The sequence below is a fragment of the Ahaetulla prasina genome, chromosome 4 (genome assembly GCF_028640845.1).
Source record: "Ahaetulla prasina isolate Xishuangbanna chromosome 4, ASM2864084v1, whole genome shotgun sequence".
NCBI lineage: Eukaryota > Metazoa > Chordata > Lepidosauria > Squamata > Colubridae > Ahaetulla > Ahaetulla prasina.
In genome coordinates this window covers 116,619,030-116,645,701 of record NC_080542.1, presented here as the reverse complement: position 1 = coordinate 116,645,701, position 26,672 = coordinate 116,619,030, and the positions used below count along the sequence as shown (strand labels likewise).

The 26,672-nt window shown below is 40.8% G+C and overlaps 1 protein-coding gene across 8 annotated transcripts in view; it reads right to left on the bottom strand.

Moving 5' to 3' along the window:
• The window catches only part of CDK6 (cyclin dependent kinase 6), a 158,644-nt gene that overhangs the window by 97,135 nt on the left and 34,837 nt on the right, over nucleotides 1–26,672 (bottom strand). For all 8 annotated transcript variants that reach the window (XR_009155072.1, XR_009155073.1, XM_058183026.1 and 5 more), the window contains one exon: nucleotides 18,472–18,607. Coding sequence is in view for 6 of the 8 variants with exons in the window: in XM_058183026.1 (XP_058039009.1) it covers nucleotides 18,472–18,607 (136 nt within the window). In the remaining 2 variants the exon portion in view is untranslated. The remainder of the gene's footprint in view (nucleotides 1–18,471; nucleotides 18,608–26,672) is intronic.

Genomic DNA, 26,672 nt, shown 5'->3' with positions numbered 1-26,672 from the left:
ACAACATTCCATTGTATATTGGTAATTTATTAACATAAAATAACATTGGCTGATTTAATGTTACAGCTCAGAGGATTCATTCCTAGATGATCTCCCCAAGCTATAATGTTTACCAAATGAACTTAAGTTTATATCTGAAAATGCAATTGTCGAATTGATTTGTTAGTTATTGTTAATATTTAAGAGATGGCATGTGCTAAAAGCATTTTTCTTATTGGAAGAGAAACACATAGGGCCAAAATTCAGGTTTTGCTTCCTAACAGCTGTTTATGGACATAACATAAATGCATCCACTTGTTTAACCTCAAGGACAATGTCTAGAGACATTAAATGCAACCAGCACACTTCCTCTGTCTCCAGTGGTCATTTCCTCTCTGGTTTAAGTTGCACGACAGCATGTGACAACAGATATTAATGGAGGCAATGCTGTGCCAATATCTCTCAAATTGCTTTGATGGTGGCTGCAGGCTGCCTGCTTGGCCACCCAGCCAAGACCTCACATGAAACATGGCATGGGGCCCGCAGTTCTATTCACTAACAATACAGCTGGTCAGTGATTAGGAAGCTAAGATAATGCTCCAAAGGGGAACATGCTTTTGCGAGCAGCTTTAGGCTGAGGGACTCAATTTTGCTCAAATAGAGAATTTGCACCACCCCCTTAGATTAAGGGTGACTTGAATCCCAGAAAGGAACAACTTCTTAGCAGATTGGTTTTAGCAGATTGGTCTGTAACAAGGTGAACTAAAAGTGTCACCATTAAAAATCTTAATTTCTTAAGATAAGCCAAACAAAAAATTGACCAGAACCTTTGAATTAAGCAAATACAATTGCAAAGAAATTAAATATAACACTTTGGTCTCAAGGGTGCCTAAATAGGACAGTCTAATACTGACTGGCAGACTGGCCTCTGCCATTTGAAATTATGCCTAGCTCCTTAGCCCAAGACAAACACACCTTCACAGGGTGCAAGGAGTTACCCTTTATCCACATATACTTTGTGAGGATTATTTTTGCCCTAATATTCTTCCAATGTCTTCTAATAAATGGAGCATGGATAAGTGCCTGCCCTTCTTTTTCTCTGTTTAATACCAATAGGTAATAAATTAAGCTAAGAAACAAACACCAATCCCTTTCCTTCTCATGGATCTTTTTCTTGGAAAATATAAAAAAAGAGACATCACAGTGAAAGAAATGAAAAGAACTTTCCTTCCATTCTTCTCAAACAGTGGTGGACGCTCATTTAGTCTTGTTTATCTAGATAGCTATATCTAATTACAAGACCAGAATTCTGTTTTCCTTGTTTGCATTGATTAACAGTAGCCAGTCATGGTTATTAAAACATGAAAAACATACTAGCAAATCAAGGAATAGTTGCAATTGGTGAGAGGTTAGGATATTACCCCTCTACAAATTACTCAGTGGGAAATATGGAGGGTTAAAACAGATGCTGTAGTTTGGCGAACAGCTTTAAACAGACTGAAGTACCTCTACTACATCAGAGCCCAAGTAACCTTTCATTTACTCATGCCAATTAAGAATAAAAACAACCACTCACCAATCAGAGAGTCTACCACAAGAAAAGTATGCACTGTTGCAAAATGCCACTCAATGAATTGGAAGCAAAGGGTATATTTAGAAAAGCAAATGAAAGGGGCCAAGCATCACTATCAAAAGAGTGCTGTTCTCTTTTGTGCCTCAGATACTAAACAGATTTACTGTGTGCCCTGCAAACTCATGAGCTTCTGCTTGGTGTAACACATTTCCATGCCATGTAAACCCTTCTTATGCATAGACAGAAAAAGAGGTCTCTCTAGTATGTCTTTCCTGTGGCTAAGGAAAAGACAAGATGATGACTTTCCAGCCCATTGCACTCATATAATGTTCTCATCAATCACTCAAGGGTAGGTCTTTGTTATCTATACTAGAGAACTGTTTTTGATTTTGCAATTCACAATGCAGCATGACTTCACTAACTACATTAGGGTTATCTTCAGCACATTTGCAACAGCAAAAATGAACAACAATAACAACAAAAAAGGCTAAGACTTAAGCCAGGAGTATGAAAAGCACAGGCCACATGCAGTTTTTTTCTGCTGTCCCTAAAGCCTTTCTTGGGTGAGAATGGAGTTGGGGAATTTTAAAGGGCAAAGTAGGTATTTGAAGGGCTCAAGGTATTCCTTTCACCCATTAAAATCTTGAATCCCAAGCTAAGCCACTTCCTAGACTTCTTTGCTTTTTAAGTACAACTCTGACATCTTATATCATGTACAGCTGGAAAATTAATGGAATTATGACTCTCTGGTTGAAGACTGTTCTATAGATTGTTCTATAAGAAGTCCTATTTTCATTCTGTGTTATAGGATTCAATTTGCCAAGTAAGATTCAATCTGGTTTTGCATTCTTCTTCTTTTGAAGCAATTGTCTGTTCCTTGAGGAAGAAAGCGCCTAAGCTATCTCTACAAATGACTGATACATATAGATAAGTAGGAAACAGATATAATTTCAAGGTGTTGAGAAAAGCTATGATAACATTTTTTTAAAAAGAAAGGATGGGGGGAGTGGACATGTGCTTGGACACAATTACATTATAGAAAATACAGTCCTGAAAAAGATAAAAGATGGACAAGGATTGATCTGTCAACATTTCAAAATTCAGGCAGTTTTCAGTAGACATTTATGGAACATTATATTTAAAAATAGTATTAATTTTTAAATGAGGAAAATGTCTTTAAATAAATGTTGATCCAGCTAGCTCAATAATGTCTAATATATAAATATTTCCTCAAGGACTTTAGACATCTCTTACAAGCATAAAAATATCTGAGATGGGGTATTATGTATTATATAGGAAAAAGCAAATTAAATATATAAATTGAATATGAATCAATATGGATTAGTGTATTTTTTAGAGTATAAGACGCACCGGAGTATAAGACGCACCTTAGTTTTTGGGGAGGAAAATAAGAAAAAAGCTGATTGGCAGGTGGATTGGCTTCCCGGAATCCCCCCAATCAGCTGTTCCCAGAGGTGAATTTTAGCAACAGGTTCCTTGGTTATGAGCTCTGCGCCTTGCTTTTTTCCTGCCTCTGAAACTTTTTTCTGCCTCTGAAAGCCTCCAAAACAGAACTTCAGAAAAAAAGCGTCTGAAGTTCTGTTTGGGAGCTTCTTTTCTGAAGCTCTGTTTGGGGCTTTTTTTCTAAGCTCTGTTTCTTTTTTCAGCCTCTGAAACCTCCATTTCAGAAGCTGGGCGGGGCTACATTCGGAGTATAAGACGCACCCAGATGTTCACCCTTTTTTGGGGGGGGGAAAGGTGCGTCTTATACTCCAAAAAATACGGTAGCTGTATAACAACAACAACAACAACAACAACAACAACAGAGTTGGAAGGGACCTTGGAGGTCTTCTAGTCCAACCCCCTGCCCAGGCAGGAAACCCTACACCACTTCAGACAAATGGTTATCCTACATTTTCTTAAAAATTTCCAGTGTTGGAGCATTCACAACTTCTGCAGGCAAGTTGTTCCACTGATTAATTGTTCTAACTGTCAGGAAATTTCTCCTTAGTTCTAAGCTGCTTCTCTCCTTGATTAGTTTCCACCCATTGCTTCTTGTTCTACCCTCAGGTGCTTTGGAGAATAGTTTGACTCCCTCTTCTTTGTGGCAACCCCTGAGATATTGGAACACTGCTATCATGTCACCCCAGTCCTTCTTTTCATTAAACTAGACATATCCAGTTCCTGCAACTGTTCTTTATATGTTTTAGCCTCCAGTCCCCTAATCATCTTTGTTGCTTTTCGCTGCACTCTTTCTAGAGTCTCAACATCTTTTTTACATTGTGGTGACCAAAACTGAATACAGTATTCCAAATGTGGCCTTACCAAGGCATTATAAAGTGGTATTAACATTTTACATGATCTTGATTCTATCCCTCTATTTATGCAGCCTAGGACTGGTTGGCTTTTTTGGCAGCTGCTGCACACTGCACTATTCATATTTAAATGGTTGTCCACTAGCACTCCAAGATCCCTCTCAAAGTTACTACTATTGAGCAAGGTACCATTTATCCAGTACCTGTGCATTTTGTTTTTTTGCCCTAAATGTAGAACCTTACTTTTTTCACGGTTGAATTTCATTTTGTTAGATAGTGCCCAATGTTCTAGTCTGTCAAGATCTTTCTGTATCTTGAGCCTATCTTCTGGAGTGTTGGCTATTCCTGCCAGCTTGGTGTTGTCTGCAAATTTGATGAATTCCCCATCTATCCCCTCGTCCAAGTCATTGATGAAGATGTTGAAGAGTACTGGGCCTAAAACAGAGCCTTGGGGTACTCCACTGCATACTTCCCTCCATGTGGATGCAGTTCCGTTGAGGACTACACGTTGAGTACGGTTGGTCAGCCAGTTACGAATCCATCTGATGATGATGCTGTCTAACCCATATTTTTCTACTTTATCTAGTAGTAGGTTATGGTCTACTTTATCTAATGCTGTACTAAAGTCCAAGTAAATTATATAGACAGTATTCCTCTGGTCCACTAATTTTGTCACTTTGTCAAAAAATGCAATTAGATTAGTCTGGCATGATCTGTTTCTGTTGGCTTTTGGTTATTACTTTGTTTGCTTCTAGATGTTCGGTGATTCATTGCTTCATTATCTTTTCCAGAATCTTCCCTGGTTTTGAGGTCAGGCTGATAGGTCTGTAGTTTCCTGGGTCTGTTTTTTTTCCTTTTTTGAAGATGGGAACTACATCTGCTCTTTTCCAGTCCTCTGGCAGTTCCCCTGTGCTCCAGGATCTTTGAAAGATGTAGTTCAGTGATTCTGAGATTTTGTCTGCCAGTTCCTTCAGAACCTAGGGTGTAATCCATCCGGTCCTGGTGATTTGAACTTGTCTAGGGTAGACAGATGTTCATTTACCATTTTCTTCCCTATTTTAACTTATGTTCCTAATCTGTTTTTTGTGGTGCTGTTTTTGATAGGTTGGATTGTTTTTTCCTTTTGTGTAAAGACAGATGCAAAAAATGAATTAAGTAGATTTGCTTTCTCCCTGTTGCTTCTTGCCACTTTTTCCCAGCAATGGGCCAATTGTTTCCTTGACTTTTTTCTTGTTTTTAACATGTTGGAAGAAGCTTTTTTTGGTTATTTTTTACTTTTGTCGCTAGCTTTTGTTCATTGTGAGCCTTAGCTTTCCTCACTTCATCTTTACAGGCTCGGGCTATTTGCTGATATTCTGCCTTAGTTATTTGCCCCTCTTTTCACTTTTTATACTTGTCCTTTTTGTCTTTCAATTTGTCAGATATTTCTTTATGCATCCATGCTGGTTTCTTTTGAGATCTATTATTTTTCTTCCTCATTGGTATTATGCTAGACTGGGCTTTTATAATCTCACTTTTCAAAATTTCCCAAGCTTCTTGAGTTGTTTTCCCCTTGAGGATTCTCATCCATGGAATCCTTCTCAAGCTCTCTCTGAGTTTATTGAAATTAGCTCTCTTGAAGTCCAAGGCTCTAGTTTGACTTTGTTCTACTACTTGTGTTTGCATAATGTTGAATTCCAATATTGCGTGATCACTTGCCCCCAAGATTCCTATAGCTTCAACACCTTCTATCATTTCATTTCTGTTAGTGAGAATTAAGTCCAATATGGCTGATCCCCTTGTTCCATTCTCTAGTTTTTGGGAAACAAAAGTTGTCTGCTAGGTTTGTTAGGAACCTGTTGGATTTTCCACTTGGTGCAGAGTTTGTCGCCCAGTTGATGTCAGGGTAGTTAAAATCCCCCATTACTACTGTGATGTGCTTCCTACATATCTTAGTTATGTAACTTGATTACTTGTAACTTGATTACAGCTATGTAACTTAGCTGTAATCAAACCTTGAGATAGGAATGACATAGAGGTTTGGAGTGTCATTGGGCAAAATGTCCAGAAAATCCAAAACGCTGAATAAAATCTTCACTGGTTAATTTTATATATGGAGAACATGTACTGTGTGACAAGGGCTTTTATCGGTAGCTACACTACACAGTAGCACATGAGTAACCACTTTATTTAGTCACATATAAACTAACCCTAGGTTGGCTTGTGATTGCCTTTGGATCTTTTTTTTTAATTGACAATTCTTATATGCTACTCTGTTCAGTTTAGCACTGAATCGAAGCTATTGGGGAATTATAACTCAGTTTCTGCTTATTCCATAGCCATGTTTCCAACTCTGGCTTTATGGAAATCTTGCATCTGTAAGAAGCATGAGTTCAGGCATCAATACGAGCTCCTTTGATGGAAACAAGACTACTGGCTGCCGAACAACATTTGTATCTACTTCCATTCCTCTCGCCCAACTCTAGTCTGGAGTCACAGTGCTCTGCATCTTGATATGTGGTTTGAGGGGGAGCCTTTTTCATGGATGCTGGGAACTGGTTTCATGATGGTGGTAACTGAGAAAAGAACACCCAAAGATAATAAAACACATATTTAGGGATGGTTTGATTTCCCACAAGTCATTTCTTTCAAGATCTCCTCTGTTTCAGTCTGTGTTGTTTCTCATTGAGTGACAGACCTGTGTATGAAATACTTTGGTAATATGAAGCATCTGGCTCCTAGCACAATGTTGTTTGCCTTTTAGCTTCAAAATTAGTCTTTCCAATTTAAATGCATGAAAGACATCTGTATACTCTTTCATTAGAGTCTTTTCATATGTATAACATCCTATGCATTCTTTTAGAACTGCTTTGGTTAAACTGTAGTTGGGAGAAGTACAATCAGAATTTATCCTCCTCTCTCTCTTACATTCTTGCTCCACTTATCCAACAGAGATATTTGTTAAAGCTAACCTCAAGATAACTTATTTTATACACAAGTATAAAACCTTTGCACCTATAGCATATAGAAGCTTCTAATCTAGGAATCTGTAAGAATTATAACTGTGAGAGAACAATCATGATTAGAATGCTTGAAGTCCAGCTGTTGAAAGGTATAGATTAATTAGAAGCCCTAAAAATGAGAATAATAACAATGTTGCGGGGAAGATTAAGAATTGAATAAAAATCAGGTAGAGAGCTGTCAACGGTCAAAGAGATAAAAGAAACCAATAAAGGAGAATATTTGTGGCTCAAGGTAAGTGCTAGGTGGTCTCTGAGTTTGGTTGTTTTCTTGCAGATGTTTACCCAAACTAGATAACATCATTAGTATTAGTGCCAAGAGGACACTAGCAAAAATGATGTTATCTTGTTGGGTAATGAAACATCTGCAAGAAAAAAACTAAGCTCAGAGAGCACCAAGGACGCTTTAGATCGGGGTAGTCAATCTTTTTATACCCATTGCCCACTTTTTTATCTCTATTAGTAGTAAAATTTTCTAACCACCCACCGGTTCCACAGTAATGTGCCATGTATCGTTGTCTGCGCATGCCTCTCATGCATCATGGATTGGGTTGGGGGGGGCGCCAGCTACCAGCTCTGCTTGTCTGTTAACAACTGGGTGGTGTGGGGGGAGATGCGTGAGCTATTCTGGGACGAGGCTCTTTTGTTTGCGATCGCACTCTAGCACTATATAGTTTCACTTATGTAACATGAACTAAACTTATGCACGGGTGATAGAAATAGTATATTTTAGAAATTTATATTGTCACAGGTAATTTTATGAAAACCTAATGAAAATGTTTTTAAATAATGCTATGAACATTTTAAAAAATTCAATTAAATTAAAAAAAGGGAAAATGCTTCAGTATCAGACAAAACCCCTACCACCCACCATGAAAGATGGAATGCCCACTAGTGGGCGGTAGGGACCAGGTTGACTACCATTGCTTTAGATGCAAGAAAGAGCATAGAAAAATAAGAGAATGAACGTTGGATTTACCTGAACGTTCGTTCTATGTGCACTGTGTGAGAATCCAAGCAATGGGAGTTAACCTTGTCTTATTGGCCAGAGACTGAGTTGAATTTGTTTAACCACGGCTCTTCTTCCTAGCAGGGCTCCAGTTTCTTAATGAAGACAGGTCCTGGAGAGGTGAAATCTGTAAGGAAGAATCATCTACAATTGTGCCCTGGACCGCAAGAGAACTAGAAAGGGATTGGACTCTCATGCAGTGCACATAGAACGAACGTTCAGGTAAGTCCAACGTTCATTCTCCTATGCGCTGCTTAGAGAGTCCAAGCAATGGGATATACCGAAGCTAACTATCCCTAGGGCAGGGAACTGATGGATCCAGGGCCCTTCCAGTGGAAGAACCTGTTATAGAACCAATCTGCCAAATGCTGCCTCAGTTGAGGCAAACTTATCAAGCTTGTAATTCCTGACGAAGAGTGAGGATGAAGCCCAGGTAGCTGTCCTGAAGATTTCTAAGATAGAGGCCTGAGTGGCCCAAGCCGCCATAGTGGCAGTACTCCAGGTCAAATGTGCTGTAATGCAGCCTAGCTGTGGCCCGGCCTGATGATCATAGGCCAGAGCAATGCAGGCCTTGATCCAGCAGCAAATTGTGGAAGAAGACACTTTCAAGCTCATGGACCAAAAATTAACAACTGGTTCCATAGGGCACAAGAAATCATCCTTCCCGATTTTTGTCCAAAACCTGCTAGGGAATGAAAATGGCACACCCTCGATGTCCGCAGGGCCCTGGGCAAATACATCTCCAGAATGGCATCATTCTGTAAAATGGAATCATTCTGGAGATGTATTTTCCCAGGGCCCTGCGGACATCGAGGGTATGCCATCGTCATTCCCTCGCAGGTTTTGGACAAAAATCGGGAAGGATGATTTCTTGTGCCCTATGGAACCAGTTGTTAATTTTTGGTATAAATGTAGGATCAAATCTAAGAATGATTCTATCAGAATGGAAGATGCATAAGTCCTTACGTACAGAAATGGCTGCCAGCTCAGAGATGTGTCTAGCAGATGTAATTGCAACGAGAAAGGAAACTTTAAAGGTCAGTAGTTTGAGACTGGCAGACCCTAATGGCTCAAATGAAGGAGACATGAGCGCCTGAAGGACTAGTGATAGATCCCACGACGGGTATCTATGGATGGGCGGCTGCTGCAAGTTGGAAGCCCCTTTTAGGAAACTATAAACCCTTGGATGTTGTAAAAGGGGCAGAGTGCCATTGCCTGACAGGATTGTGGCCCAGGCAGCCAACTGTCTGTGGAGAGTGCTTGTGGCTAGTCCCCTATCCAGCCCCTCCTGGAGGAAGTCTAATACTGTGGGACGGATGCTGAGATAGTCGTTAGTCCTGCTTTGGTGCACCAAGGGCAAAATGAGGTCCAGGTGGCCTTGTATATGCGGTTTGTTGATGGACGGCGTGAGGCTTGGATGGTAGAAATAAACTTTCTAGAAAAAAGGTTTCTCCTCAGGATCTCCCTTTCAAGTGCCAGATGGTCAGTTGGAGCCACTGAGGATCTGGGTGGACAACTGCTCCCTGGCAGAGGCAGGTCCTGTCGGGAGATATCCTCCAGGGAGGTGATACTGACAAGATCTGCGAAGCAGACTCTTCTGAGCCAGTGAGACGTTACAAAGAGGACTTCCGCTCTTTCCTCCAGGATCTTTTGGATGACCCTCGGAATGAGGGGAGTTGGAAGAAAGGCATTTAAGAGGCCCTGAGGCCACTGGCAGCGGAGCGCATTGGTCCCCTCAGCCCCCATGACTTGAATCTTGAGTAGAACCTGGGGAGCTGTGAGTTTGATGGGCTGGCAAAGAGGCTGACAGATGGTTGGCTGAACATGGCTGACAGCTGGAGGAATAGGTTTGGATGTACTTGCCATTTGGCTTGATCTATGGTGGTTTTGCTCAGCCAGTCTGCTTGGGTGTTGGAAACTCTGAAGACGTGGTCTGTATGCAGAGATAACAGGTGTTTCTCCACCCACTGACCCAGTTTTGCTGCTTCATGCATTAGGCTCCTGGATTGTATGCTCCTCTGGTGATTCACGCGTGGCTTGGCTGTGACATTGTCCGTCATCAGCAATACATGGTGACCAGACAGTGGCCATTGAAAATGCTGGAGAGCTAGGTGTGTTGCTCTCAATTCCAGCCAGCTGATGTCATGCCAAAGGTTTGCTAATGTCTAGGAACCCGATCACCCACTGAGGGACCTTGACCTGTAATTTGGAGTTGGAATGACCAGCCCTTTGACTTGGGAGCAGGAACCATTGAAGAGGGTGAGAATGTAATCTCACCCAAGGAACAATTGCTAAACAGGAGATCATTTTTCCCAATAATTAGGAAAGAAGCACCAAGGAAACTCGCCTGATTGTCAGCTTATGCTGACCAAGCGCTCTAGAGATAAAGACCTGACAGGTCAGAGTGTCGATCTTTGTTCCCAAATGGATCAGACTGGTGGATGGAACCAAATGGCTTTTCTCCAGATTCATTGTGAACCCATGTTCTTGGAGTATTTGGATCATGAACTGGAGATCTCATCGTGCCTGTAGTGGAGATACTGCCTGAATCAATATATAGTCTAAATAAAATTGTATTCTGATGGGCCTGGTCCATAGGTGGGCTGCTACTATGCCCAGCAATTTGGTGAAGATTCTTGGGGCTGAGGACAGCCCGAAGGGTAGGGACCTGTATTGATAATGGGTCCCTGCGTACCAAAATCTGAGGAACCTTCAGTGAGATGGTCTGATCGGGATGTGGATAGGCCTCCTTGAGATCTATGAATGTTAAGAGATCTCCCTGTCTGATGCAACTCAGGATGGAATGCAGAGAATGCATTTTGAAGCATATGTATTGTATGTGTACATTCAGCTTCTTCAAATCCAGGATGGCCCTGTTTACTCCTGATTTTCTTTGGACCAAGAAAAGGATTGAATAGAAGCCTAACCACTGATGTTGACGAGGAACAGCGATATGGCCTGGATTGCCAGAAGATGGCCAATTTCGGCTTCCATCAGAGCTTTCTTGGTAGCTTTGCAAGACACCGTGCATTGAATGAACTGCTGTGGAGGTTTGGACAGAATTCCAGGGTAAGTCCTAGTGTTACTGTCTGCAGTGCCCAGATGTCCGTTGTCATACTCTGCCACCTGCTGGCGAACCATTCCAGATGGCCTCCGATGAGGCCTACGTTGGAGCAGTCACTTAATCCGACTGTAGAGTCGGCAGCTGGCCCCTCGAATGGGCCATTTGACTTGTGGCCTTGTGGTGTGATCACAAAAGGACTGTTTGTCCGGTAGTCAATCCGTACCCCGGCCATAGGTCCTTTGGTAGGCCGGAACCTGGAATCTAGTGTCAGAAATCCGAAAGGACTGCCTGCGATAGAGAAAAGTAGACCGCCCATCATGGGGAAGAGATTTCCACTTATCTCTGCCTTCCACTAAAATAGGGTCAAATACCTCACTGAAGAAGTTGCCTCCCTTAAAGGGGGCCAACGGTAGCCACCATTTAGTTTTCACATTGGCTTGCCAATGTCTCAGTACAAAAAGCATCTGGTATTGACATTGGTCGGTAGGGCTCTTGAAGCAAATTTTGCCGAATTGAGAGTTGTGTTGGCAGTGTATTCAGTTGCAACTATCAGTTTATTAATGTGTTGCTGCAGCGGAGTGTCCTCAGGTGAAACCCGGGACTGCATGTGGCGAAGCCATATTAATGACGTCCATGTGAAGAAGGATGTCACTGTGGCAGATCAAATTGCCCAGGCTGCCGCCTGGTGGGTCTTACTTACATGTCCTTGGTTTTCAACCCTTCTGCTGAATCTGATGGGAGGGTGGTGGAAGTGGCAAGGATAGCCAGAGGAGCGTCTACAGTTGGAATTTGTAAGAGTTCCTCAAGATTTTGCTCCACTGTGTGCAGTTTCTTATCCATCCCGCTTGGGGCAGAAATTGCTCCAGGCTGAGTCCGCTGTCTCTGGATGACATTAGTAAAGAGCTTGGGAGATGGAATAACCTCTTGCTATGAGACAGGTTCATTGAAAAAAAAGGTGTTGGGATCTGGAGGGTCCATGGATCCCTCTGAGTGCCTAATAAGTGCCCCCATGTTGGCCATTGTTTTTGTCTTAAACAATAGGGTTTTAAATAAGTCATGGTGGAACAACCCAGTGGCAGCTGGTTTATCGAGCATGAAGCCCACGTCTTCAGAGAGATTGTTGCCTGCTATGTCCTCCTCGTCCATAGCCAACAAATTGCTATGTTGTGAGGGTAAAGGAGAATGAGGCTCCTGGACATATTCTCTATCAATTGGGCTTGAAGGCTGAAGAGCCTGTTGGCTGGGCTCAGACAACTGTGATGGCCCCAAAAGACCTCTTTTATAGAGGGCTGTATCAATTCCTTTTGAAATGGTGTGTGTGGTCATATCACACATTTTCTGTGTCATGAGAGGCCGCTGGTCCTCCTCTGGACGGAGCCCTACTGAAGTAGGAGTGAAGGTGGAAATCTATGAAGGGAAGCCGATCCTGTTCCTAAGGTGATGGTACCAAATTGAAATTTACTGGATTGTGAGTGGGCATGAGGCCCCTTCTTGCCCATTGCCATGTTAGGAGATAAATCAAACTGATCTGATTGATGATCTTGGAGCAAAACCTCTCCTTGTAATGTGGAACAAGGCCCTGCACTGCTGCCTGGAGCAGGAGACTGTTGACTTCTGCCAGCTTTTGGGCCTTGGCAAAATGTTTTTCCAAGGCCTGTTGTCACCTCCTGGCATCTTTTTCTGAGGCTGATGAAATAAACCTGGGAGCAGAGGCTTTGGATCGGGTTGCAGGACCCTTGGAAGCTGATTTCCCTTGCTTGGTGGCTGGAGCCTGAGACCTCAATTGCCCATGACGCCCATGAGGATGACGCAGATTTGCTAGAATGAGAGCGTCTGTGGACTGCCATTTTGAAGGGCTGAGACTTTTATGTGGATCTGGTATAGGATTTAGAATGGAACACCACCCACTCGTGTCCTTCTGCTGCTATAATAAAGCCTCTCTGATACCAAATAGAAAAGCTCCAAATGAATCAGACGTAGTTTTCCTTGCTGTGCCAAGCCGATGAAACAGCTTGAAAGCACAATTAAAAGGCTCTTCTGACAATCCCAGCTGAATTGCCTGATCGACAGACATACCTGCACCTCCAACGCGCCATCAGGCTCTTCCAGAAGCGGGCTGTGAACTGAACTCCGGTCCGAAACCACCCTGTCCGGTAGACCATGGAGGCGGAAGATGTGCTGCAGAAAGAGGCGGGCGTTTTGCGGCTGTGGGCAGTCCGCGGCATGGGATGAAGTGTGCCATCTTGGTGAGCATGTCCACCACCACCAGCACCGTGGTGAACCCAGAGGACGGCGGCAGGTCTGTCAGGAAATCCATAGAGATCGCCCCCCAGGGTCTGTCGGGTGTCGGCAAGGGTTGGAGGAGCCCGGGAGGGGCCCCCGTGGCGGTCTTGGCTTGCCGGCACGGTACGCAGGATGTCACGTAGGCATGTATATCATGCCGCACTCGGGGCCACCAAAAGGTCCGTGTCACCAGGTGGAGGGTCTTGAAGAACCCAAAATGTCCTGCTGCAGGGTTGTCGTGGCACTGGGTCATGACGAGGGCTCGGAGTGGTCCTGTGGGCACATATAATCGCCCCCGAAACTTGAGTAAGTCCTCCTCCAAGGTCCAAGGAGACGTGGGGCCCACCTCCGCTCTCCTTTGCTGCAACCAGGCGTCCTGGCGCTGCGCCTCTCGCACCTGGGCCCGCAAGTCCACTGGTTCTCGTGCTGCGCCAGGGCTTCTGCCGCAGCACTGTCCGTGGAGGAAGGGGTCCTTGGCGCAGAGGTACTCTGGCTTGGGACAGGGCATCCGCCCGGTTGTGACCGCTGGGAATGTAGGTCACGCGAAGTTGAACCGGCAAAACAACGACCACCGGATCTGCCGCTGGTTTAACTTCCGAGCTGTGGTGAGGTGCTCGAGATTCCGATGGTCCGCTCGACCTCCACCTGATGTCGGGCCCTCCAGATGGTGTCGCCAAGCCTCGAATGCAGCCTTGATAGCCAGCAACTCTTTTTCCCAGATAGTGTAGTTGCGCCGGAAGGGTTGAGTTTCCGGAGTAGTAGCGCAGGAAAAGTGTGCCACCATTCGCCGGAGCCTGTAGCAGCACCGCCTCCCAGAGCCACATTGACGCGTCCGTTTCCACCACAAAAGGCCGGAGCGGGTCGGGATGCCTCAGGACGGGTTCCGTGTGAAGGCTTTCTTGAGGGCTGTGAATGCTTCTTGCTGCGGGGACCCCACCGAATGCAACCTTCTTCCTGAGGAGCTGGGTAAGTGGAGCTGTCAGTGTGGCGAAGCCCGGGATGAAGGTCCGGTAGTAGTTGGCGGCCAGCAGGCGCTGAACATCCTTCACCCGACGAGGGCTTCCCAGCTACACAAAGCTTCTACTTTACATGGGTCCATGGCTATGCCCTCGGGCGAGATGATATGCCCGAGGAATTCTGGAAGTCCGGAAGAAGACGATTTCTCCAGCTTCAGATTGAGTTGTTGCTCCATAGCGTTGCAGAACCAGACTGACGTGTCGAAGGTGGCTTTCCTGGACCGAGTAAATCAGGATGTCGCCGAGGTAGATAACCACGAACCGATCCAACATGTCTCGGAACACGTCGTTCATGAAGTGCTGAAAACGGCGGGAGCATTGGTCAACCCAAATGGCATGACAGTGTATTCGTAGTGTCCGTATCGGGTGCCGAATGCCGCCTTCCATTCGCCTCCTTCTCGTATCCGCACCAGGTTGTAGGCCCCGGAGATCGAGCTTGGTGAAGATCGTGGCCTCCGCAACCTTTCCAGTAGCTCCGGGATGAGCGGCAGGGGTAGCGATTCCGCACCGTAATGGCGTTTAGCCGGCGGTAATCACAGCATAGGCGCAAGTCCCTGTCTTCTTCTTCACAAAGAGGACCGGGGCCGAGAGGGACTTTGAAGGCCGGATGAACCCTCGGGCCAGGTTTTTGTCCAGGAAGTCCCTGAGGGCGGCCAACTCGGGCTCCGACATGGAATACAGGCGCCCCACAGGCAGTGGTGCGTTGGGCAGAAGGTCCACGGGCAATCGTAGGGCCGGCGCGGGTAGTCGGTCCGCCTCCTTCTCGCTGAACACGCCGGGCGAAGTCCGTCAGCTCAGGAGGCAAGGTGATGGCAGCGGTGGGACGTTCTGGCCGGCACAGGTGTGGCGGATGTGATCGACGCACTGCAGACTCGGGAAAGAGATGGCGTTCGCGACCAGGCCACCTGAGGATCGTGGGTCCGCCAGGCCACCCCAAGGACCAAGGGAAAATGAAGGTCCGCCGTGACATAAAACTGGATCGCCTCCTCATGGTCCCCAATAGCCAGGCGCAAAGGCTGGGTGGCGAATTTAATGGGGCCGGACACCAGTTCTCGCCCATCAATTGTCTCTACCGCATCGGAGGGTCCACCGGAACCACGGGACCGCAAACTGGGTCACAAAGGCCTGGTCCATAAAGTTTGTTGTGGCCCTGAGTCCACCAGCGCATGCGCCTGGAGCCCGTCCGACTGGTTCCCCAACCATATCCGTGTGTCCAGAATCAGATGCCGAGGGGCCCAGAGTCTACTTCCAACGTCCAGTGGGGGCTTAATGCGTGCCCGACCTAGGGTTATCTGATTTTTATTCAATCCTCACTCTTCTACACAAAATTGCTTTTTTTCATACTTAAAGCTTAAAGTAGCCTATGCCTTCAATTTTTGACACCTGGATTTCAAACATGCTAACTATTGTTGTTTCACAATTATATTCTTCTACATTAAAAACTTCTTCTGTATAGGAACTTCTGTAAAGGTCCTATACAGTCAAGGCATATTATTTCTGAAGTCAAGTACAAGACTGTTTCCTAGCTATCTGTAGTCACAGCAACAATCAAAAAGCCTTGAAAACAAAATGTACTTGATATGTTAGTTGAATCCAGGCATCATGATAAAAAATCCTTTAACTTTTGTTCTTTGTTTTTTCTTCTCTGATGCAGCTGTAAGCACTTTAGATGATTTTGCTTACCAACAACTTTAAACATCAAATTCTGGTTAATGTTAACCACTGTTTGTTGAAAACAAGCCAACGTAAAACTGTGGGTTATTCAGTTGGCTTGCTTAAACAAATAAGAAACAGAAGTTATTTGAAAACAGAAGGAAATATTATGAACACTTTCACATGACCAATGACAGAGAAGCAGAAAATCTGATTACATAACACTAAAATATGGTTTAACATATGACACCAAAAAAATTTCAAAGCTGATAAATATCTAAAAATAATAGTGATATTTCTCTGCTCAAATTATTGTATGTCTTTAGTTTGCATGTGCAGTTAAGTAAATCTTTGAATGCTTTACCATATTAAAAGTAATATGAGATATTTTTCCTCAGATCTTATTCTGCATACATACTGATAGGGTAAAAAGTAAAGGAAAAACCAAAAATACACCCACTCCCCAAAGAAAGGGGAGAGGACAGAATTTTCCATTCTGAAGAAATACCAGTTTAGAAGAATTTTAACTTGGTGCCTTTTTTTTTCTTAACTGCATGTTCTTTTAGGTTCTACAATATTAGGCCCACTTTACTGAAGTGAAAATATTTTAATCAGCCAAATGTCTAAAGGATTAATCACCCAAACAGTAAAGCTCTGTATTTTATTTATGTTTCCATGCATTATTTTTTGTTTGCAGTCAGCTATATTTTAACTCTAATAATGTGTGCCTTTGTCTGGGCTTCCCTTAGAAGATAAAATCATTCTCAAAATGAAGGAAGTTCTATTTGAACTGATTTGAAACTTAAAGAACCAGAAACTGGAATAGCATGGTGATTATAGAACATACCAAGAAAAAAAAGGGAAAAGTATATATTTTTCATAAATTTGGGAGGAAACAAACCTAAGAGAATTTTTTTGGATTTTCCTCCATTGATGTCATCCTCAGGAGTCAGTCATAGGGTTAACCACTAAATCTATTTGACTTTAGCAGGAAAGCTACAAACTATGTAGATGCTTAGAAAATAACTTCTTCTTTTTTTAACGTATTGTCAAAGATTTCTGGAACAACTTGCATGGATATGAATAGAAATATCTGAATATCCAAATACATACATACATATATCCTTGGAAACACTTCAAATCCCCACATTTGTGAAATCCCCACATTTCACAATTTCACATGCATGTGCAATAAGATTCTTGAACTAAAACAACATACAGCATGGAAACTAGGTTAAATAACATAAAATTATAACAAGTGTCTAACTCTAAGATAACATCTAAGCCATAGAGATGCTAAACATTCTTGCTTTTAAATACTCTTAATATACAAGGGCTTATTAGGCAGGGGTGAAATCCAGCAGGTTCTGACAGGTTCTGGAGAACCAATAGCAGAAATTTTGAGCAGTTTGGAGAACCAGTAGCAGAAATTTTGAGTAGTTCAGAGAACCGGCAAATACAACCTCTGGCTGGCCCCAGAGTGGAGTGGGAATGGAGATTTTGCAATATCCTTCCCCCAGGAGTGGGGAGGAAATGGGGATTTTGCAGTATTCTTCCCCTGGAGTGGGGTGGGAATGGAGATTTTGTAGTATCCTTCCCTTGCCATGCCCATCAAGCCACGCCCACCAAGCCACGCCCACAGATCTGTTAGTAATAACATTTGGATTTTACCACTGCTATTAGGGCTCTATAACATCTGGATTCAAAAGGGAAAAGATGATTTGGAGCACATACTAATGTGCACATCATGCCTGCAGCCAACTACTCAAAGAAGCAATGGTCTGGGGAAAAAAGACAAAGCTTTCTTTAAGAAGCTGCTGACAAACATGATGTGTACATCAATGTGTGCTTCGAATCAACATTTCTTTTTTGAATCAGGATAAGTTGGGAAACATCATGCCACCAAAAATAAAATAAAATCATAACTTTGTCTCTAACATTTATCAATACAATTCCTTGACAAGTCTAGAATATTTTGCAGACAAGTTGTGATTTTCTCATCCTTACCTAGCTTATATCTTATAGATCAAGTAAGAGATAACAAAATTGTAGATCATCATATGAAAATCATATGGCAATTACTTATACTGTCTCCACTGCTTCATCTGACTCAGCATTTTCATTTGACTATAAGTAGCAGCAAGGATTTTAAGCTATAGAAGGAAATGCCTTCAAAACCTGGAATCTTCATGCAAAACATGATCTTTACCATTGAGCTGTAGTTCCTTCCTTTTAACAGCTAATAATAAACACTCTGGCCTTTCATTTATAAAAAGAACTTTTTTTTTAGCGTAAGCACAAATGTTATGGCAATTTTCTCTTCTGGTTCCTTGTCCTTCATGGATAAAATCTATACACTACCAACTGTGCTTGGTGAAAAATCCCAACCTGCCAACAACATGAACTGTGGTTTGATTAAATTTCTTAGTCAAGTTATGAAAACTAGAGTTAGTTAGATACATTTAACTTGATACATATTTCCTCAAAAAAGTTTTTTTATTAAACGTATGCTTCAACAATTTTATACATTTAATGAAAAGCTTATATACAAATTCTTCTTCTCCCCTCCCCTTTTGATACCTTTATAGTTTCACTAGGAACACCAGGCTCTGGAACTTTATTTAAGTAAGTGGTCAAGTCTTGATCAACATGTTCAAACACCAGTGTTAATTTTGTCTCTCGTTCAGTTCGGGATACTGTGCATACATCAAATAACCTGAGAAGGATGAAAAACAAAAATGCTAAGTAAAATGGGTAGAAATCATTAGTAGAACAATATATCTTTTTTACTAAAATGAAACTTATAAAGAAAAAGAAACTGTATTGAATTCATTACAAAACAGAATATATAACAAGCGATCAGATAGGCAAGCTTCTCTATACTATAAAACTGAATTTTTATAGTATTGTGTTTTTATTGTACATTTTTCCCATAAGGAATAATGTAATGAGTCATGAGGCAGCCGACAATGAGTTGTTCTAGCTTCTGAATTGAATATTAAACAAACAATGAATACTGGGACAAAATTTTCATGTCAAAATGTGTTGAGTACTAATTTGATGAGTTTCAAAGCAGTTCAGTACAAACATACCACTGTATATTTTTAAACAAGAAGTTATGGCAAAGATAAATTATAATGACTTGTCTGAATATTAGAGTAACTGGATTATTATACTTTTAGTTAAAATACAAGATTTTGGATAGAGTACTCTGTTAAAGGATGGAGGGGAAGATTCATGGAAAAGAAAAAATAATCTATGACAGGAATGTCTAACCTTGGTAACTTGAAGGCCATGGACTTCAACTTCCAGAATTCTTCAGCCAGCCATGTTGTCTGAGGATTTCTGGGAGCTGAAGTCAGGGTGGGTTGCCCCGGTTCAGACTGGTTCTATAGAACTGGTAGTAAAACCGGCGGGAGGCTCTGCCCACTGACCCGAACATCATCAAAAGTGATCTGCGCATGCGCAGAAGAGCGCGCGCACGATGCGAACCGGTAGTAAAGGTAAGTAGAACCCACCCCTGGCTGAAGTCCACAAGTCTTAAAGTTGCCAAAGTTGGGCACCTCTGATCTATGATTTAGATGATCCAATCTGGTCATTTAAATTAGTCCTAAATCATTAGATCATCTGCTCGTATAAAGTCTGAAATACAAATTATCTGACCCTAGAAACTATGACTCCATAAAAACCGTAAAAATAGATCTGTCATCACAGATCACAGAAATAAGGCAGATTATGTTGCAATTTCATGTGTGTGTTTAATTCTCCAATGTTTTAAACATCCCTTAGAAACATACTGGTGATGACCAATATAAAGATGAAAGTTACCAAATGAAAGATTAACAATTATACCATTTGATATTATCCAAATCTATATCCAAAAATGTACAATTCGATTTCCATGGAATATTAACAGTTTTGAAACAATTTTCTCCCTCACATCTTCTGAACCATTTATGGTCTTTCATGCAGTGGAAGCCTTTTGCAGGCCAAAAGATAAGGATCCAACTTTCTGTTCATTGTAAAAATACACTGTAAAAATTCAATGTTCTTAACTTTTTGGGAGAAGGAATTTAAAAGTGTACAGGCTCTGCATAGCCTGACCACTTTACATTAAAGTCTCTAATTAAGGTTAAATATCTGACATCTTAAAGGAGTTTAATCATTTGCAATGTTTTTATGGGGGTCATTTACTTCAGTACACACAAACATAGAGAGATAGGAAGATAAGAAAACCTTATCTTATAAACATTGGAAAATATTTCCAGATGAATGTTTCTATTTAACAATGCTTATTTAATTTTTAAACACCTTTTTTTAAACCAAGTATTAATAAACTGGCAAAGGTACTCTTTTGGCTCATGCAAGATTCTTTGAAAGAATCCACCGTGAAGGACATAAATACTATCAACATTCTTCATGCTTCTTAAAGAGCAATGACAAGCTTATAACAAGCTTTTTAACCGAAAGGGTTTTACTTTTAACTCTAGATTACTTGTTCTGACATTTTCTTCAAAGTGAGGATTGTGTTCTTGAATTTCTTTCTTAAAATGTTAATACACTATTTTAATGATATGTGTTAAGTAAGGTTAGTCATGAGGATCATGACTTCTAGTAGAAATAATAATAAGGCTCAAAAACATTGACTTTTGGGAAATATGACTGGTGTTCCATAGATGGCTTCCTGGGTGCACCTGATTGGGCAGTACTTTTATAAAAATATATTGAAAAGCAGGAGCACCGAATCACTTTATAATATAAACAGCTTCAGCACAGCAATAATCCCCTTTAGAATCTTCTGGAAATGGCCATCCAGGAGAAATCACTACCATCCTATTAAATTTATCTAGAACAGGAATGTTAAACTCAACGCCTGCGGTCCAGAGATCTAGCCTGGAAATAGCAAAGAACCGGCCCGGGGTGCCTCTGCTAGCAAAAATGGGGTGTGGAAGGGGGGGCTGTGTGCAGGAGCCTCCAGAGGCTTCCCCCTGACCCATTGCTGGGCAAAATGGAGCCTCCATAGGCTTTACTGTACTTACTTTTCAAAGAGCTCCAGAAAGGGCTGATCCACATGGCAGAGAAGCCAAAGTCTTTTATTCAGAAGCCCGTGAAGCTGTAAGAATGTGAGGTGTAAGGAAAACAGCTTTCCCCATCTGAATAAAAGACTGGTTTCTCTGCCATGAGGGCCTGCAGGCTTAGTTTGGGCCCAGTCTGGCCGGCGAGAAGCAGGTTCCTGCTTCCTGGCTAATTCAAATGAGAAGCTTCAGGGATTGGAGCGTGGCAGCCAATCAACAAGGGGCTTGCAGTTCAGCCTGATGAGACAAAGGAAGCAAGCTCCTTGTTGGTTGGCTGCTGCTGCCTCAATCCCTTAAGCAGGGGGCCTTACTACCAGAGGTCCCTGGCAAAAATGTTTTCCTTAGATTTCATGTTCCCACAGCAGCAGCATCACTTTGGCTTCTCTGCCAGTAGGTCAGCCTCTTCTGGAAGTCTGGAGAGCTTCAAAAAGTAACTAATCCATGGGAAATGGGGTGGGGAGGAGTAAGTGGAATCTGGGATGCTAGCAAAGCAGGCCCAGTCTGTGGAGACCTAATGGAGCAGCATGGAGGAGAAGCAATTGTGGGGACCCCAGGGGAGCATGAAATATTCTTAGTGGATTGTCCTGTTCCAGCACTAGGCCCTGCATACTCTTCCCCACTCTGAGATACCTCATGTTGGTTAATGACTTGCACATTCGATTAACAAATGCATTGGGGAAAGCAGGGAGTGATCATGTTCATTTAACGTGATTCAATCAAACAAATCCTTGGGTTATGAATGTAATTGGCAGGCTCTATTATATTCGTAACTCAAGGATTACTTGTACAATGAGAGTGAGGGAGAGTCTCAGGAAAGTCTTGCTTTAGCGCTTAGCCACCACAGTGGCCACGCCCATCATGACAATACCCAGCACCAGCCCTCTGAGATCAAACACAACCCTGATGCGGTCCTCAATGAAATTAGTTTGATACCCCTGATCTAGAAGATACTATAACCAGTGGGACTGGAAACTGGTGAGATCCAGAAAACCTAAAGGATTTTTACTTCATTTGTCCCTCTCCAAGAGAAAGATTGTATTTCAGGTCATCTCAAAGACCAACCTAAGTAATTTATGTTCCAAAACCAGGCTTACATTTGGTTCTTTGTTTTTTTATTGTTTAAGATCACAAAGAATATAGAACTATGAATCAGGAATTAGATTAATACATATAAACTACAGGTAATCCTAGACTTATGACTGTAATTGAGCCCACAATTTCACTCACAAATCATGACAGTCATGATTTTACCATTTTTTGGTGGCAATTGTTATAAATGTGATAGTCACATAAAAACATAGCGGTCATAAAGCAAACACTGCAGTCATTAAGCAAGCCCGTTGTTCTCAATGGTATAGAAACTGATAGTAAATGCTGGTTTCCAGCAATAAATCTTAGTAACATGACTGTGAGATGCTGCAAATGGTTATAAATATTGGTTGCTAAGCTCTCAAAATGTGACCACATGGAACCACAGGAGGGGCCTGGACATCAGAAGTTCAAATCCAGGTCATAAGCCTATTTTCGGGGTCTGTCATAACTTCAAACAATCACTAAATGATCGGTTGCAAGTTAAGAACTATCTATATTCATTTTCAAGTCACCATATTCTGGCAATCATCTACAGAAAATGTATATTTCACCCACTCAAGCAACTCTAACAGCATGTAATAAACACATTAAATATCAAATAATAATAATAAAAAAATGAAGAGAAAATATGACATTTATTGCTCTAATATTACAATTTTCTTAACCAAACATTTGCTAGAAAAGAACCCTATTTACTAAGTAAGTGATATTTAAAAGTAACAGGGTGGGGGCTGACCTAACTTCAGGGGGTATGTTGTTCCAGGGAGCAGGAGTTACAGCTGAGGTTTTTTATAAACTATGAACTTTAAAAAGCACGGACCAAATTATGTATATACATATGCATGTAATATATACACAAAAAAGCATTTTCAATAGTGACTACAGTGTTAAAAGGAAGGAAAACTAAAGCAGCAAGTCTAAACTGGACCTACATGACAAATGTAATTCATAATCCTGAAGTGTTCTCTCCAGGGCTCAAGAATGCCTAACAAGAGAAACTTAACCCTAACTTTGCTTAAGAAAAACATCCAAAAGACCCTCAAATAGGCCAGATAGTTCTATAACTGTCAAAAATCAAATGCTTGTTTTTACAAGATTTAAGGTACAATTCCATGTATACTTCCTTGGAAATATATCTCACATATCAATGTAGATTGATCTGTTCATCTTACAGAATTCAAAAGAAAAAAACCAGTCACATATATATACAAAAGATTGACTGCTAGATGAAATAACCCCTCTCAGTCTCCAATTTAGTTCTTTATTAGCAGAATAAAAATATTGGGTAATATAGTAATATATTGGGTAATATAGTAATATAGTAAAGGTTCCCCTTGCACATATGTGCTAGTCGTTCCCGACTCTAGGGGATGGTGCTCATCTCCATTTCAAAGCTGAAGAGCCAGTGCTGTCTGAAGACGTCTCCGTGGTCATGTGGCCAGCAAACCAAAGGCACACGGAACACTGTTACCTTCTCACAAAAGGTGGTCCCTATTTTTCTACTTGCATTTTTTACATGCTTTCGAATTGCTAGGTTGGCAGAAGCTGGGACAAGTAACGGGAGCTCACCCTGTTACATGGCACTATGGATTCGAACTGTTGAACTGCCGACCTTTCAATTGACAAGCTCAGCATCTTAGCCACTGAGCCCCTTATATAAAATGTAATATAGCCAAGTTTAATTTGCTGTTCAACCATTGAGCTATATTTCTTTATATATGCATGTAACTGTAATTTATGATCATGGTTTTTCCCTTTATATTTTATTCTTTTGTTTTTGCTGCATTAAAGCAATTAAAATCTAGGATGCAGGATTGGGGAGTTGGTTGTTTCTGTTGAAAATACAACACAATTAATTTTACAACTTGTAAAATACATTAGCTTTTGTTGTACTCCAGAGTGGCTGTCATTAAAACACATGGACAAGGTTTTAAAATAAAAAAAAAATGACTAAAGAATTAAAATAAAAAACACACAATTTTGTAAATGTTCTAGGAAAATTTGGAAGTATTGTGCATAAGTTAGAGAACAATAAAGAAGAAATTAGAACAATATTTATATATAATATTTAGTGGATTTTTCTCTCTTTTTCATTTTTGTATTTTTAAAAACCAAATAGTGAATATTTTGGAATGTAGCTCAGATATTTTATTCTTACTTACATTGTTAAAACAATTTAATGTACTTAAATGTAACTTCATGTTTTCCATAGTTAATTTCCAATCAATGACACAATGAGTATTAGTCTTGGTAATTTTTTTGTCTGCTTAAAAATAATACATTTCTACACAATTAATTTTTTTTGCTTCTTTATTTTTTGTTTTTCTTTTTTAAAAATGATGAGACATATTAGAAAAATATGTTTATAAAAATTAGTTTGTGGCTATCTATCTCTTCATAGCTTTTAATTAACTGAATGATACATAACAAGCCTGCCTGATCATTTTTTTCTGTTCATAGCAGCATTATTCCCAAGGTTTTGAAAACATATTAAGTGAAACTGATGAACTAGTGGAGTGGTTGTGAGCAGCTACTGAGAATGGTAGCAGGGTTGTTTTTCTGTATATCTTATCAGTAAACAGAGAACAAAAAGATTTTATTTTATGAAGAAAAGTTGGAAGGAGTGACTTAAACTTAATGAGCTAACTGGAATTAGGATGTATTTTTATCAATTTGATATATGTAATTGAAAGAAAGGTTTAATGTAAAGTGGGGTTGAAAATGCATTTCTTTTTCTTTATATATAATTTTTAAATAATTCCTAAAGCTTGTAATATATTATTGAAAGGATATTTGAAATTATCTAGGTTAAGAGGAAGTTAAAAACAGATATATTAGTTTAAAAGAAAGTTTAGAGTCTTAAAATGGGCACATATAAGAAGAAATATTTTAGCTTAAGAGGATAACTTGGTGGGAATGATTTAAATTTAAGGAGTTAATTGGAGCTGGAATTTTATTGGTCTATTGCAGTGATGGCTAATCTTTTCCAGACCAAGTGCCCAAAGCGCACCCGAACCCCCAAAATGCAATGTACCTGCTGTCTGCCCACATGCACCCTCCTTCCACGCATATGCATGTGGCCCCCCCCACACCCTATCCCCCGTGCATGCACATCTGGCCTCTCGCATGCACCCCATTCCTCCACACATGCGCAGCAAAGGCCCATAGACCATCTGGCCGGCAGGAGGCATGCACACATGTGCAATGGAGTTGAACTATGGTGATGGGTCATGAGCCATCAGAGAGGATGCTGCGTGCCACCTCTGGCACACGCGACATAGGTTTCCCATTACGGGTCTATTGTATGTAATTGAAACAAAGTTTTGATGCAGCTTGTGTTTTCTTTGCGTTTATAAAATAAGTTTGAAAATGACCTTTCATATATAATTTTTGAGTAATTTTTAAAGCTTGTAAAATATTATTGAAAATGAATTTTAAAGTATTTATATTAAAAGGAAGTAAAAAGACATGTTGAAACTTATTGATTTGAGAAATGCTTTTAAAGAAAAGTTTAGTTTTAAAAAATATTAAAAATGTGTTTAAGGTTAAAGAATCTGAAAGAATATAGTGAATTTTGTTAATATAAATGATGATTGTTTATAAGCACTATTAAGTGCAAACAGATATATATATTATTTCTGCAAAGAAGAAAAAGCAGAGATGGTTAAATTGCTTTATTCAAAAAAGAATATATTTAATTATGTTTTTTATTTGGAAATCGTTTCTGGATTTTGAATCTAGTACATTTTGCCAATTATATAGATTTTTTTGTTATAGAAATGGCTAGAATATATTAATGTGTAAAAGTAAAAAGTTGAGGCTGTAATGTTTTTATCTTCCCCATGCTAAAAAAAAGTTAGAAGTCAATGCCTTTTTTTTTCTTTTTCCCCTTTTACCTTACATTTTCTTTCCTGCTTCCTTTTTTCTTCCCCTGGTTTCCCATTATTTTTATTTTCCTTTGTATTTTATATTTTGATAAACTAATAAAATTTGAAACTCATGATTAAATCAGTTTCTCACGGCCCTAGGCATGTCCTTATTTGAACTGACCAGGTAGATGGGCATAATTACCATTTCATGTTAGCCTACAGTATGTAGTTGATGAAGTCAATGGCAACAAGCCCTGTCATTTGTTCAACTCCCTTACTGTATATCAGTATAACTTAGACGACATTATAATATTTAGTGACTAAATATCAGATCTGCAAGCATTCAGAAAATCCAAAAAGCTACTTACTACCTTTTCAAAGAACTAAAAAAACCCAGAGTGTCTCAGTATCTGATTCATATATTAAATCCATTTTAAATAAGATTCGAGGACTATAGAAATGAAGCAATACAAAGTTCATCATCAATGAATATGTATCACTGCCAGATTCTTAATACATTTCTGAATACATTCCTTGCTTTCCTCCCATTTCTCTTGATCCTTTCTATTTCCTTTGAACCCAGAAAGCTCTTGCATATAGCAATGGATTACTAATGGCTTACTTCTGTAGCCACCCAACTTCCAGGCTAACCTCTGAATATAGAAGGGGTGTGGGTGTTCTTCCTCCTCCTCGTTTGGAAAACTTATCTGAAATATTCTATTTTTATCCTCTTCTAATGCCAATG